The sequence below is a fragment of the Aphidius gifuensis genome, linkage group LG3 (genome assembly GCF_014905175.1).
Source record: "Aphidius gifuensis isolate YNYX2018 linkage group LG3, ASM1490517v1, whole genome shotgun sequence".
Classification (NCBI taxonomy): domain Eukaryota; kingdom Metazoa; phylum Arthropoda; class Insecta; order Hymenoptera; family Braconidae; genus Aphidius; species Aphidius gifuensis.
In genome coordinates, this window is record NC_057790.1 from 10,143,108 (window position 1) to 10,159,904 (window position 16,797).

At 29.7% G+C, this 16,797-nt stretch overlaps 1 protein-coding gene across 1 annotated transcript; it reads right to left on the reverse strand.

Moving 5' to 3' along the window:
- Positions 1 to 567: 567 nt before the first annotated feature.
- On the reverse strand, positions 568 to 8,450 carry LOC122851921 (homeobox protein Hox-D3-like). Its single transcript, XM_044151426.1, has 2 exons — positions 7,790 to 8,450; positions 568 to 1,602 (listed from the first exon to the last, which is right to left on the reverse strand). The coding sequence occupies exons 1-2, from the start codon at positions 8,430 to 8,432 to the stop codon at positions 1,253 to 1,255; spliced, it is 993 nt and encodes a 330-aa protein (XP_044007361.1). The 5' UTR covers positions 8,433 to 8,450; the 3' UTR covers positions 568 to 1,252.
- Positions 8,451 to 16,797: the final 8,347 nt, after the last annotated feature.

Here is a 16,797-nt window from a genome sequence, read left to right on the forward strand (position 1 = left end):
TATCATTATCAATTCGTTTTCATTAAGAATACAGTTCATTTTCATTGAGAATACAGCTTGTTTTTATATTTGCTTTTTTCTGTGACAGGTTTAATTTGTTTTATATATCAATATTATAAAGGTGTGATTTTTATCGTGGTAATTATTCATTAATCATTAGCATAAATCTTGAACCTCAATAAGGAAATTCGATGGGAACCTTTATAGTTTCCGGAATCTATAAAAGTAAACAAATGCAACTTTATAAAAAGATAAAACGAACTCTTTTTATATCCTAACCTTCATTCGCAAATCTTTTGCCAGCATACTATTGTTGTAACTTTTATCATTCTCTCGCGGACCAAATAACTCCATGTTGTAAAAGTTGCATGCTTCACATCTTTTTTGGGTTTGAGTTTGAAAGACTAATGACTAAAATTTTCAATGTCATTGACAACACAAGTTTTATTTTCTTAAAACTTTTTACATTTTGAACTAAAGTCTAAAAACAAGGGAGATATAATATCATAGTATCGAAAGTTTTCTTTGTTCTTTTTGATATACGAACCTTCCAAGATTGTATTGCAATTTTAGCAAATTTTAGAGCAAGATAGATTTTATCCTACTCAGAGCTTATTATCTCTGCCATCCAAGATTGTTATATTTTCAGACACTAGAAATTTTATCTTAATAAGCAAACATTATCACCGAAAAAATTATTAAATGTTTTTCCTGTCTATTCTTTCATCAATTAGTGATAATGATTGGCCTCCATATTTATGGTTAGTTACATTTTAATTTTCATAACGTTTTTCGCCGAACATCAACTTTTTACAGCTTCTGATACCTAACACGTCATTCACAGATGAATTTTTCAGTTTCCACTATCCGTTTTAAGTACTAATTTATTTCAATTAATTATTTTTCTTTTGATATTTCACTCGAAAAAGTATTATCATTGGATACTACTTCGTTTTTAAAATTTTGACTTCTATGTCATGTATATTGGTTCCGTTTCTTGCAGAGAAAATGAAGAACAAATATATAAAACGAGATAACTGTGAGTTCAAAGTGCAGAACTACAGTTAAAAGTAGTTTAATATCCAACTGATTTTTTCCACTATTTGCATACACTTACGTATTGGAACGTACTGATTTTTTGTCATTGCGACATTCCGAATGATTAAGGACGTTATGAGAAATAAAGATGAGGTATGAACATAAATAAATGTGCAAAAGGACGAGGAATTTCAGTGGTTCAGAAATTTTCGTTTCACCATTCACCAGAACTAATGTCTTTGCAATCCTCATCATCGGTTGATCTCAATGTTTGCTGGCGTAACTCGCTGACACGTTGACTTTGCTGTTCATGATGGATCTTGCGCCACTTGATGCGGCGGTTTTGGAACCAAACCTTGACTTGAGCCTCTGTTAATCTGAGAGAATGTGCTAGATAGAGTCTTTCCGGTCCAACCATGTACTGAGTCCGAGTGAATTCACCCTCTAATCGTTCTAGTTGTTCAGCAGTGAATATCGTCCGGATGCGTTTAGATTTTCCTGGCAGAGGGTTATTGTCAATCACACGCTGACAGTTATTGGACGAACTAATTTCTTCTGTAATCACTTGGAATAATGAAAAATTATTTAGAATACATTTGACAGATTTTTCATTCGAGTTTCATTTTTCATTTAATGAACAAATGCAATTTTTCTTTCTCGTGAAATTTATTAAATTCAAAACATATAGACGATATATACAAGATAAAGAATTTATATATTTATACTGAAAAAGAAAGTTCAATCAAATAGAACTTTTGTTCTAGGAAATTTTTAGATTTGAACGAAGGAAAAAAATTCTTATTATGAATGGAAAACTTCTTGTTAAAGGTCAAAAAAATTATTTCGTAACTTGTTCTTTTTTTAAATATTTCTTGATCAAGATAGGATCAAGAAAACTTTAACTTGTCTGTGATAAGGCCGTCTTGATCCAAACTTGATCACGAATTGATCAATAAATATTTATTATGTTGCTTGTTCTTTTGTTAAATATATCTTGATCAAGATAGGATCAAGAAAACATTAACTTTTTAACTATTATATATTATGTTCATTATTACGATTTTATTTTTTTAAATATTGATAAAAGTTTTTTTACTGAGAAAAAAAACGCCGAACGTGGCCTAATAATGTTTCAAGATTGGTCTAAATATATAAGCTTAAAAAAATCGCACGGTACATCGTTTCCCTGCGTGGTCGAGCGGTCTAAAGCGTACCCGTTACTGCGTCAGTCTATACTTCGTCGGTTCGATTCCCGGTTACCGTGTATTAGAAAAAAAAAAAAAAAACTTTCGCGCCCGATAATTATCTAACTCTTCTCTATGACATCACACTTCATAATAGGTACAATAATAAAAAAAATAATAATTTGTAAATAATTTTTTTTTTTCCATTTTTCAATCAAGTATTGATAAAATATCTTGATTAAGTCTTGATCAAATCTTGATCAAGAACGTAACGCTAAACGTGATAAAGATTTGATCAAGATACTTGATCAAGTTTTGATTAAAATATGATTGATCAAGAATTTATTGAGACCTCGGATTAATTTATTTGGTCACATTCTTTCCTTAGCAAAATTTGCTATAACTAATCATTAAAAATCTATTGGAAAATGTTACTAAGGAAAAGGTGTAACCAAAACAAAAAAAAGAATAAATTATTTAAATATATAATTTTTTAATTATAACAACTCTTCGTTTATATTTGTATGAGAAAGAAAGACCAAATCAGGATGGAAACAGCAAAGTAGAAAAATATAGAATAGCTATATTCTTATGTATATTTTCATAAGTATCTGTCATCTGGCTTCGGGGTAAAGTACTTGCCTCACAACCAGAGAAGCCCGGGTTTGAATCCCGAGAAAAGATTGGATTTTATTTTTTTATAAAAATTTAAGTAAATTTTTCAAATAAAATCAACTGATGGGACGGGAGGGAAGAAGTGTGATAAAACTTTTCATAAAATTTTTTGTAAAATTTTTATAAAAACATTTTAACAAGTTTGCCCAATTTTTATAAAAATTTTAGAAAATAATTTTTAAAAAAGATTTTCTAAAAATTTTATGAAATTTTTCCGTGGGGGATGTAGAAGAATACTTCTTAAAAAAAATCTTTTTTTTCTTACTTCGAGAACAACAGTTTTAAATTTTAGAACAAGACTTCTTTCACAAAACAGAAGAAACCGTGCAACTTCACATTGAGAGCAAGTTATTTTTTTTTTAAAGCTAACATACAACTCATAAAGGGATTTGAACCCTCGACCGACGCAACCACGATATCTTAGACCTAACGACTTTCCCACCGAGTCACGAGCACTATTACGTGATATTTACAAAGAACAATATATCATATTTAAATTAAGGTTGATTTTGTTAACAAGTCAAAAGGGAATTGTTAAAATAATTTTTCGCTTATTATTTTTTTTACATATATCATAAGACAACTTGTAAGATATAATATGATATTCTTTTCAATGTATGTATTACTATAATAATAATATCAAAAAAATATGATAATAATATGAAAAATAAGAAGTGACTGAAAATTAGTTTTTTATTGAATTTTTTTTTATTACGGAGGCGAAGCCTTACGTATTGAAATCACTCGCAAAAAATAAATAATGTTCATATCTTCTAAAATATTTAAGATAGAGAGTTTGAAATAGGCTTAAATTAAAGGTATTGAAAAGATCTACAGCCAAGGATATGAAAGAAAAAATTTTAATTATTAGTTAATTAATTGTTGATAAAAATAGATAATAAAAAAATTTTAAACTCTAAATATTAAGAAAACTAAGAACAAATCATGGATGCAATTTTTTGCCATGATGGTTTTTTTTTAAAACTCTACAAGATTACGATTTTTTTTTTTTTATTGTTGCTAGAAATTTGTTAATTAACAAAGTATCAGAATTTGTGTTTTTTCAGGCACTTCATAACTTTTTTGAAAATTATCTCACAGAGTTCTATTTGGTTTTAAAATTTTCCTCATCAAAATCTCTACAGCCAAGGCTATATTTGAAAATATTAAAACCACCCATTTTCAATTGTAAGACGATTGTTTGTAATAATAGGTGTCATCGCGAACTTTGTAATGAATGAATGGCCTTTAAAAAGTTGGACTTGGAATTTCTATCATATCCTTGGCTATGGCAATTTTTATAAAGAATTTTTTGAATGCAACATAATTTTTTCGCATTTATTTATTCAAAAGTTATCGGGTGTCCAAACAATTACCAATTCATTATTTACAACAATTTCTTCTTAAAAAAAAGTTTGTACGCATGCGCCAATCAAAAAATATATTTCGATCGGTAAGTCGGTATTTCTTTTCATCGATCTTTCATTTAAATAGTAAGAATAAAATTAAAAAAAATAAAAATAGTAAAAGTTTTTGATCTAAGTAGAAAAATAAGATAACTGTTAACTTTTTTAAATTTTTTTAGAAATTAAATTACAACTAGAAAAGAAACAACAAATATATATATGTATATAGTTAAAATTATATACATGTTATATTGGGGTTAGGTTCAAATGTTATCATTGTTATTATATTTTTATATTTAAAAATATATTATGTATAATAATAATAATGATAAATATGGTTCCGTAATTAAAAAACCCGCATTCGCCGGAGTTTTGAAAATTTGCAATTTTCAACGGGAAACGATTTCGTTAACAACATTTTTAATTTTTTTTTTTAACTAATTATTATCAAACTTTACTTTATTAATTGAAATATGATTAATATTTCTTTGTAAATATCATGCTTTATAAGGACATAAATTTTCGTGCAGTCACGTAGATGCGCTCGTGGCTCGGTGTCAAAGTCATTAGGTTTAAGATATCGTGGTGTGTGTCTGTCAAGGGTTCGATTTCCCTCATGGGTAATAAGTTTAGGAAAAAAAAAACATTGTTCACCATGAGAACATTGCACTGTTCTTCTGTTAATTGACAAAAGAAATGTTCAATAAAAATTTTTTTTTTTCATTCTATACAGTTGTAATTTACTCCTTGAATTGAATTTAAATTTGATTTCATGGAAATCTGTTTCTTCTCAATTTAAGACATATTTTGATTTTTTCCAAGAACTTTTGTTCTTAAAGTCAGAACAAGAAGATTTTTTCAAGAAGTATGCGTCTACATTGAAGACCTTTTAAGCATTCAATTCAAGAAGTTTTTCTGTCATTACAAGAATAATTTTTCTTTTTTTAAAACCAATTTAGTTTCATTTTAAATCTAAGTTTGCCATGCTTCAAGAATTTTTTTGTCTTTTAACAGGAAGTCCTTCATTTATAATAAGAATTTTTTTCATTTTTTAAATTTAAAAATTTCCTTGAACGAATATTCTATTTTAACGAAGTTTTGTTATCAAATATAAAATTTTTTTTTGCAATGTATGAAAAATAAAAATTGAGGGTCTGGATGCAATAACACGTCGAGCGCTCGAAGTCAAGAAAATGCTATGTTGCTGTGGGTGGAAAATAAGAAAAATTAAAATTAAAAAATTAAAAAAAAAAAAAATACAGTCGTCGATAAAATTAAAAAGTACATATTTTTCTCCAAATAAACTTTTTTATATGATAATTAGTTTACGAGATAAAAAATAAAAACGAAATTTTTTTTTTTGAAAAAAATACTTTTTTTTAATCATATAACTCGAGACAACTTCTTTAAAAAGTAATAAATCGACTTGAAATTTTGACTGTAGCTTCATTATAAGCTACCGATTGCAACAGTATAATAAAAAAAATCATTTATTCATATTGTTTAATTTTTATTATATGATTATTCAATGTCGAGGAAAAATTCAATTTGTCTAACTTTGAATGAAAAAAGAGTCGGAGAAATTTAAAAATTGAGTAACTTGTCAGTGGCAATATTGTTGAGCAGTATATCAAGAAGTTTTTTACAAATTTTCAGATATTTTTATTAATTATTTACTGAGTTATTAATTTAACAACAAATTGCGCGTATACTGTTTGTATTTATATGGATATACAAACGCGCGAACATACGCGTTCGCGAGAGAGGGGGCTGACGATCACGCATACATAGCCCTAACGGCAGCTCGCAATTTGTGAAATACATAAAATAGCAAAACCACCATATATTGGTTTATCAAAAATGATACTCAATCGTTTCATTTCAACAATAACTAAATCATCAATAATTAAAGACCTGTGAAAATCGGGTTTTGATATCAAAGCTCTTCCTCCACCTCGACCACCATATGTTGATACTAATTTAATTATTTTTTGTGAACGTGTTGACCGCAAAATTTTACCAAAACAAGTATTAAATAATGATTTAAATAGATTTTCAGCAAAGAGTGATGTTGCTTTGGTACGTATTTCAGTATTTAAGTCAACATATGGGTTTTAAAAGCTTTTGTTTAAATTTTAAAACTCAATGTACTATTTCAATTTTCATCCCTAAACATTCATATTATTTTGAATTCCTATAATGAATAACATACTTTTCTTTAGGATAAAGAGTTGTTAATAATTGGTCCGGATGGTTGCTCGAACAAGAAAATGCTATGTTGCTGTGGGTGGAAATTAAGAAAAATTAAAATTGAAAAATTAAAATACTGTCGTCGATAAAAAAAAAATACATGTTTTCTCCAAATAAATTTTGATAAGATTTTATAAAAAAAACAAAATTTTTTGAAAAAAATACTTCTTTTTAATCATATAACTCGAGACAACTTCTTTAAAAAGTAATAAACAGTCTTGAAATTTTGACTGTAGCTCTATTATAAGCTACCGATTGCAACAGTATAATCAAAAAACTCATTTATTTATATTGTTTAATTTTTATTATATGATTTTTTAATGTCGAGGAGAAATTCAATTTGTCTAACTTTGAATGAAAAAAGAGTCGGAGAAATTTAAAAGTTGAGTAACTTGTCAGTGGCAATATTGTTGAGCAGTATATCAAGAAGTTTTTTACAAATTTTCAGATATTTTTAATAATTATTTACTGAGTTATTAATTTAACAACAAATTGCGAGCTGCCGTTAGAGCTATGTATGCGTGATCGTCAGCCCCCTCTCTCGCGAACGCGTATGTTCGCGCGTTTGTATATCCATATAAATACAAACAGTATACGTGCAATTTGTTGTTAAATTAATAACTCAGTAAATAATTAATAAAAATATCTGAAAATTTGTAAAAAACTTCTTGATATACTGCTCAACAATATTGCCACTGACAAGTTACTCAATTTTTAAATTTCTCCGACTCTTTTTTCATTCAAAGTTAGACAAATTGAATTTTTCCTCGACATTGAATAATCATATAATAAAAATTAAACAATATGAATAAATGATTTTTTTTATTATACTGTTGCAATCGGTAGCTTATAATGAAGCTACAGTCAAAATTTCAAGTCGATTTATTACTTTTTAAAGAAGTTGTCTCGAGTTATATGATTAAAAAAAAGTATTTTTTTCAAAAAAAAAAATTTCGTTTTTATTTTTTATCTCGTAAACTAATTATCATATAAAAAAGTTTATTTGGAGAAAAACATGTGTTTTTCAATTTTATCGACGACTGTATTTTTTTTTTTTTTAATTTTTCAATTTTAATTTTTCTTAATTTCCACCCACAGCAACATAGCATTTTCTTGACTTTCGAGCGCTCGACGTGTTATTGCATCCAGACCCTCAATTATGAATATTCTGGACTATATTTATTTATATATTATTTATCAATGGAATAATTAAAGAAGCGAATGTTTTATACGTACATTCTTTTTGAACAAATTCGCCGAAGTTTTGATGACAATCTTGATTCTCTTGATTTTTTTCCCTATGATTACCTTTTCCAAGAATCGCATCAATTGTGAAAGAAGTAGTTTGCTGTTGATGCTGACGTTGCTGTGCCTGATTCTGGTTTGGCAGTGACATACCTGTTTCATTCCGTCCAGGAAAATTTATGTGCTTGAAAAAAGTTGATTGTTGCAATCCTTCAAATGAAATTGAGTTCCTAAAAGTATTTCGGAAATTTCTCGTTTCCAAAATTTTAGAATTTCTCAACTGACTCAAATTTGGTTGTCTATTTCGCTCAAAACCAGTAGCAACCCGATCTAATCGGCATTCTCTCGGATGGCAAAAATAAGAATTTAATCCTTTTGTGTAATTATGTTTCGATAGGCTATATTCTTTTGAGTAATATTCTGTTTGATTTTTATCTTTACTGGTCCGTCCTGAACAACCATAAAATATTTTTGGCCGTCTGCTTTTTCCGAATTTATGAATGAAATCTTTAGGAATCGATTCACTTGGCTTACACAACGTTAAAGATTCCAATGACGATTCCGTTTCGTTTCTATCGAATGAATAAAGTCCATCCGAAATAAAGTTTATATTTTTCGATTTTGTGAATGACATCGTAATATCATGATTGAATCGTTGGTTACTAATGTCTAGTGACAACAAAATGTCTTCAGACTTTTTCAAAGTATCGTTTTGATAATCACCGACGGAAAGATTTAAACCGTTTATTTCAGATTCGAAATGGCTATTCTCACTTGGATCAGTCGAGTCGTCATTAAACAAATTATTTGCTGAAGACGCTTCCATTATCTTCAATTTTAGAATACACTGACACACCATATAATTGTAGATAACAAAAATGTCCCGTGTTTACGTAGAAATATATTATCATTCTTCGCGATTGAATCCGAACCAACCCGGCTAGAAGTTTTGATTGTACTGATGAATACTGATGTTGAATTACTATGATTACGGCAAAGTTCTGAGGATAACTAGCTAATAATACTGTCTTTGCATGCCCCTAATCATTTCACCACGTTCACCTCCAAATCTCTCAAATGCACCGCACGGTCAATATTTTTACAGTATTGCTTGAATCTCTGAAATAACTAGTGATTGGCCAGTTCTGCGCCACTAGGCATTCGTACCACGCCTCCTGTCGTTAGTTGGTCGAAAATACAAGGATTGCATTTATATTAAATAATCCTTCAACTCCTTCAATGCGTTCTTTTTTGATTTTATGGATGTATAATCTTTGTTTTAAATCTATTATTTTTTTTTTAAGATAAATACCATAATGCTCATAAATGATAAGATAAACTATACAAGGTGCTAATATGTTTCCCAAGCACATGAAAAATAAAATGTAACTGAGAAAAATGAGTTTACTGTTAACAATTAGAAGTGTAAACATTACAATCATGGTGAAAATATGTAAAAATTCAATGAAAAAAAAAATATTCTTATGTATTTTCTTAATTTTCAATGTAAAATTCACGATTTTTGAAGCAAATTTTGTATAACTTCTTCCTTTTTTTTTAGGGTAGAATTCGTTTTTCTTTTCACGCAGACCTACAATATTATACATTTGTCGAAGCAAAGCTAAAATAGGTCAGCAATAATTCATTACTGATAATCATGAGAACCGTTCGTAATGATCGGTAAAAAGGTGTTCTAACCATATAAGATTCTTGTTACCAATTCTATAAAAACCTATGTATTTTGAGAGAACAAATGCTTCCGTGAATAACTAATTACGAAGGTAACAATTACCATCTTTGGGCACATAAATTTTATTAATTAATAATAATCTATAATTTTTACTTCAAGTGTTTATAATTATTTCTAAATCCAATTTTTGTTGAGCTTTTATTTGTGTTGTTAAATAACATACGCCAATTTTTATCATCAAGTGGTTATCATCAAGACATTTTCCATCTACAAGGTCGATCATCCAGATTGACAACGCCTTACAAACCTCCTTGATATTCACGTTACCATCTTTAAAAGAAAACTACGCACATTTACCTCTAGCTGGTTGAAAATAACAAAAAAGAGGACTTGAAAAAATTGCTTTGTGTCTTGTTTATTTGAGTTTATAGAATAATTGAAAATTTATTTCCTTTCAAATTTAATTAAATTATTTTCTAAATAAAATACAAACCTGTCACGTAACACTTTAGTAAATAAATTTTAGAAAAAATTGATTTTTTAGAAAAATTTCTTTCAAAAAAAAAATACATTAGAAAACAATATTTTAGAAACTATATTTTTAGTCCACCTACCGCTTTTCGTGTTTTCCACGTTTTTGTATTACAATATCTTGGTTTTCCCAAATTTTCACTTCAAATCATTATCGTTAAATATTTTTCTGTTTTTCTTTTTCTCATCATCGTCTCGGGGGTTTTCTTTTAAATAATTTTAGTAACTTATTATTTTAAAATAACGAATACAGCGACGAGACGACGACTTTAAAGTTTCTACCATCTAGTAAAAGCATTTGCACCAAAAAATTTTTGTTTTTTCCACGTTTTTGTGTTACACGGTTCAGGTTTTTTGGATTTTTCACTGAAAATTAATTGTGTTGAATAATTTTCTAACCTTTATTTTGAGGGTTTAGTTTCAACGGAAATTATAAATAATATCCTTCAATAAATAAATAGAGCTACCAGATTTTTAAAATTAAAAGAAATCACATCAAATTCTAACATTTTTTAATTGCCTTCGTGACGGACGTAGGTAAATTCAGATTGAACCTCCTGGGGACCCCCCCGTGGCGAGGGTCACGGTTTATGCCATTCTACGGCTCTTCGGTAGATTCAGTTTTAGCTCTCTCGTTTTGGCTAGTTTCGCCGAGTCAAATAAAAGTAAAATAAGGGACTTAGAATTTTTTTTAAATTTTTTTTCTAATTTTTCTTTAAGTTTGATTCTTATATTTTCTTATAATTAATTTTAGATATTTTTCTTATTCACAATTTACCCAAGAATTTGGATAGTAAAATGAGCTAGAAATTGATTGTTTGGCTACAATTACAGCTATAAGTAAAAAATCTAGCTAAGTAGAAAATTAAGCTGGTAAAATTATGTAGATATTGTGGGTTTGGCTCTAATTAAAGCTAAGTAAAAGATGTAGCTAAGTAAAAAATCTAGCTAAGAAAAAGATGTAGCTAAAGAAAAAATTAAGCTGGTAAAATTTTGTAGATATTGTGTGTTTGGCTGTAATTAAAGCTAAGTAAAAAATCTAGCTAAGTAAAGAATCTAGCTAAGGAAAAGATGTAGCTGAGGCAAAAATTAAGCTGGTAAAATTATGTAGATATTGTGTGTTTTGCTATAATTGAAGCTAAGTAAAAAATCTAGCTAAGGAAAAAATCTAGCTTATTATTAATTGAAAAGTAAAAATTATTCCCTTATTCCCCTATAAGTCCCTTATTTTACTTTTATTTGACTTGGCAAAACTAGCCAAAACGAGAGAGCTAAAACTGAATCTACCGAAGAGCAGTAGAATGGCATAATCCAAGATAGGGCATGACCCTCACCGCTGGGTGCCAAGAATCTGAATTTACCGATTCCCTTCGTGACCAGCCAAGTCGTTAAAAAGTTGTAGAAATTTCTAGAATTTAATTATTAAGAAAATATTTAATGGTTTTAATTTTTTTTTTTATAAAAGGAATCGATCTTGTTTTTATCTTTGGAATAGTCATAATTGTTGATCACATTTACTAGTAAAAAATTATATAATTACGTTATTTGTATGGACGTTATTGTGTGTTTTATCAAGGGATTACTTCGGCCAGTCACTAAATATGAGAATGCTTTGAAACTTTTACAGTAGATTCTTGAAATACTGATACATTTTATGTAATTTTTTAGTAATTGTTTGGAAGCTCGTTATTTTTTTCTTAATTTTCAAAGTTGACAACTTTTAACATGGGCTCTTATGGAGAAGACGATCTGAACCTCGTACATGGAAAAAATGGCCTTATGTTTTTGGCCTCTTTTGGCCATTTTTTGAGGCCATTTTTAAGAGGCCAAAAAAAATAAGGCCATTTTTTCCATGTACGAGGTTCAGATCGTCTTTTTTTTTAACTATATTTCACCACCATGTTGCCATGGTATTTACGGCAAACCGAAATAACAGACGAACTTCCCGGCTCTGGTGATGACACATTAGCTGTTACAAGCGTACACTAAGAGAATTTTCAACTAAGATTTATAAACGTAGAAAAAAAATTTATAAATCAAATAATGAAAAATGTGTCGCTAACAGTTTTTCCAGTCACTTTTAAGATTTATTCAAATATTGATGAATAATTTTCATAATAAAGTTAAGTAAAAAAATTGGCCATTGACTATATACTAAGCCATAAAATTTATAGGATTTTATTGTAATTTCTCTTTAAAAAAAATGACTGAATTCACGATATTTACGAGTAAATTCTAGTAGACTGAGAATATACCAACTACCAGTTTTAGAATTTACTATGTTTCATTATAAATTCTATTTAAAAGTTTGACATTTTTTGTGTTTAGCTCGGCAGTTTGTGCTAGATTCACGGAGAATAGCAATCAATGCCCGGCAACATTTTTCTCTTCTGTTTACACGCTCAAAACTAGAAAATTAATTGATAAATAGAAAAAAGTCACTCTTGATGAATTGTTAAGAAATAAATATCTAAGAATAAACCTAGCTTAACCCCATATCTAGCTTCAACGGATGAAGCTGTAGAAATGCTCAAAATTACGTAATAAATCAATCATTTATTCAATCAGTCGGCCATCTTTCTTTCATTTCGCTCCATCACCAGAATTTTTACGAAGCTAAATACTAAAAATTATTTAAGTATGTATTAACTTTTATATGTATTGTAACTCACCATACTCCTCTCTTCCGCCAGAAGGGAGCCAGTTGGTATATAACGGCAACCAACGGACCGTGGGGTAGTTTTGGGAGCAATGGCCGCCGACGGCCATTTCGGTAGTGACTAGTTCAGCAAGAAATGGTATAGGAGCGCGGTCCACCATATTGGTTTCGAAACGTCACTGGGGCGCCAATACTAAAATGTATATTGTTTTTAGTATAGGCTGGGAGCGTAATAACCTCACCCCGTGGCAGCGGTTATTACCGTGATCATTAACTTCGGTTTAACTAACTCACATAACCTAAGTCAATACGAGATCGATATTTGCACTTCACAGGCTTTACCAAATATCCTTCTATTGCCTATTCACTCTAGTGCACCAAGTAGTCGAACATAAAGTCCATCCGCAGCCACGCTGGTCTTACGCTGGATGCATGTTTTGCTCTATGCATTTGACTACTCGATTATAGGTTACCCTGACAGTAAGTATCCACACTAGAGTGAGAGAGCGAGTGAGATACAACATTCTACCTATGCAGCACGTAAATCACCCTTGGGATCATGCACCACGCATCAGTGACATTAACTAGTTCCACCCTAGGATCCAGTCGACGTCAACGTCTAAGTCGGCTAACTCCACCAAGTAGTCATGCCAGCTTCACCAGTCCATAGGAGCATGTCGACATCACCAAGTCACCAGCCAACTCCACCAAGGAGTAAGCCAGCTCCGAGCGCCGGCTGACGACTGGCAGTGAGATGCCAGTGATTACCAGTTTTATGGACTCTCTATCTACACTCCCGTTTGACCCACTCCATCTGTGCGCACACCCGATGGGAGTGTCGAAATAGAGGATACGAATTTGACTTAGTCAGGGTAGGATTCTGGATTATTCGCTCGTGGCGGATTTTTACCAAGTAAACACTGAAATTTACGCGAAAATAGATGTCACTACCGAGGCTACTCACAAACCGGTGGTATTAATTAGCATCTTAGTCGATAATATCTCTCAGACCAGATCTCTAATTATTTTCGGGAGCGCGAGATCTGCCAAATCTTGTTAAAGTTTATAAATTGACTGTTCCTAATACTATAAAATTATTGACTGTGACATTTCTCCGGGGTGTTGTTTTCTGTGCTTCGAGTTTATTTTACCGCTTGGATTATTCGAGACTACCAACATCAACAGGTGACCATCCAGATTGACACGCTCTCAATTTTTGTTTCGGATCATTCTTACATCAAGGTACATCTACAATCATACACATTCCCTCCTAACCCGTTACCCTGTAGGGAATAACAAAGTAAGAGGATTTTATAAAAATAAGTTAAATATCAGGCTCATTAATTTGTATTATTTTCAAATTATTATAATATTATTTTTCTAGTTAAACATTCTTCTTTTTTTTTTGTTATTTCATAGAAAATATAATTTAATTAGCCTGGTACGTAACAATATTAATTTTTATTATATACATGATAATTTTCATTATATATTTCAGAATATAGATTAAATTGTGCAGCATTTTTTATTGGAATATATAGTACTTTTTATTTTTTCCCAAAACATGCATTTTCTTTATTTTAGTTGGATGTGAAAAATTAATTAAAGTGTAGATAATAGAAGGAAAAACAAATATAACTTCTCATGCCTATTTAACCATAAAAATAAAGAGAGTAATTATTTCAAATGTGGAAAAAATAATGACACGTAGCAAGATTGCGGGATTTGTATATAATCACGCGATATTTAGTGACGTCGTCACTGTCAATAGTGATTAGTGTCCATTGTTAGCGTTTTACTGCGTCCAGTGTCATTGCTTAATTATAAACGGGTTGATTAACAATTTTTTTATAAAAACTATATTTTCGTTATTACGTGAGTACTGGCAAATATTATCTTCAGTTTAGTACATATTAGTAATATTTTACATGCTTTTATTTCAAATAAAAATAAAAATATGTGTTTCACTTCTAAACAATTAAACCATCTTGTCAACGCAATTACAATTCAACTACAAACAAACCACCAGAGATTTTAGATTACCATATTGCAAGATAAGTATTAAGCATGACAGCATCAGAATTGCTTGCATTCATTCGTCATTTGCTTCTGGTCATTGGTTACTTGGTACCAGAAGACAATGAAATTTGGAAATTATTAATAAAACTACAATACTTGATTGAATTACTTAAGACTGAACGGTTGCACGTTGATTCATTTCAATTGTTATCTAATACAATATCTGAATATCTAGAATCATTAGTAGTATTATTCCCAGAATGTTTAAAACCAAATCACCATTTTCTAATCCATTACTAACGAGTGTTTTAGAAAATGGTTTTTTTTGGCACTACTCCTCTATGAGATTTGAGAGTAAACATTAAGAAGCAAAAAAACCATCCCAAGCATCTATATCTCGAGTAAATGTTTGTCGTACAATTGCTATAAAGCACGAATTACGATTAAATTACAGACTTTAATCAGAAGCCAGTGATGTTTTTTAACAATGGACTCATGATCCAAAAAAAATACAAATATGTTTGACAGATGATTCACTTTATGTTCTAGAATTTCGTTCTTTACTCCCATTAAGTTTGATAAATAAAACCCATCTTCCTATTGTTAAAAATATATTTAATATCAATATTTAGAAAAACTACTGGAACGACTTGAAAATATAAATTATCATAAATTTCCAATGATCAAGTAATTCCTGTTGAAGAAGCAAAACCGAACTCATTCTTTATATTTGATGATGTTGCAACTGATAATCAACAGCAACTGAGGGATTATTTTTCGATGGGATGACATTGTGATGTTGATTCATTTTATTCGTGTCAATCATATGCTCGAATTCCATAGCATTTGATTCGAGATAATATTAATTTCTTGGTTGTGTTCCCTTGTGATCAGCTAAATCTCAAACATATTTGGCAGGATCATGCAAATATTGATATATAATATAATAAATTTCTTCAGCTATGTATCAAGTGTTGGGAAAAGAAATATTGTTCGCTATGTATTGACAAAGATCGCAATATAAATGATGGAAGATACTGAAAAAATTCTAATTGTTTCATAAATATAAATAACAATACAATTTGTTGAAAATATATTAGTTGATGTTTTTATCCTGTTGAATCAACATGGCTCTTAAGAAATAGAAAAAGTTAGAGATGTAATAAAAAAGAAACATCAATTATCAAAATTAGGGAAAGAAAGCATATCTAAAACTGCAAACGAGTACTTAAAACCAGTCATCAGACCACTTGAGAATATAGCTGCTAAAATAACACCAACGATAAATCATAAAAAAAGGAAAATTAGTAAAGACAACACATATGATTCTGACAGAGAAGGAGACAGTATCATTTCTGATAAAACACATTCAAGTAATTTTGCAAATATAAACACAGAACAAAATCTCAGTTCTGATGAGAAAACAGAGGCTTTCTATAATACTATTGAAGATCTACAACTGATAGAGGAAGAGGCAGATGGAACAGGTCTTAAAAATGATTAAACAATTCAGTATTTAAATAAAATAGATACTTTACAATGGGATTAAGATTATGAGGTTAAAAGAAAAAACAGTGGAGAATACAAAATTGGGAATGCTGAAATACTACTCGAAAATAATCAAATGAATATTGCTGATGAAACGTATGGAATAACCCAAGGACTACTGGAATTATTATTTATAAAATCCCCAGAAAAAACAAAAGTCACTCAAATTAATGAAAAAAATTATGCTCAAATTCTTCTCAACACAAATGCACATTTAAGGTATCATAATTCTAAAAATACAGTGAAAAATTCAGCATCGCAAAAGTATATTACATTTATACTGCCTCACATAAACAGTGAACAACATCATGGTTCTGGTTTACTACCAACAAATATGATAATTTAAAGTTAAATTCAGTTTAAAGTTAATTATGTTTATTGGAATGATCCTAACGAGCTTGTTGAACGTTTGAGATTTCTAGTTGCTTCACGAGCAGCTGGCAATCCAAGTCACGATAATGAAATCATGTCAAACATTGAAGAACTAAGAAAAGCCAACATTATACATTAACATTTGTTCAAATTCAGTCATCATACTACTCTCAATGAAAC

Coding starts and splice junctions, on each gene's coding strand:
- LOC122851921 (XM_044151426.1), bottom strand. CDS start 8,432: ATGTCATTCACAAAATCGAAAAATATAAACTTTATTTCGGATGGACTT. Junction 1,603..7,789: donor CGAATTTGTTCAAAAAGAAT/GTACGTATAAAA, acceptor CATTATTCCAAG/TGATTACAGAAGAAATTAGT.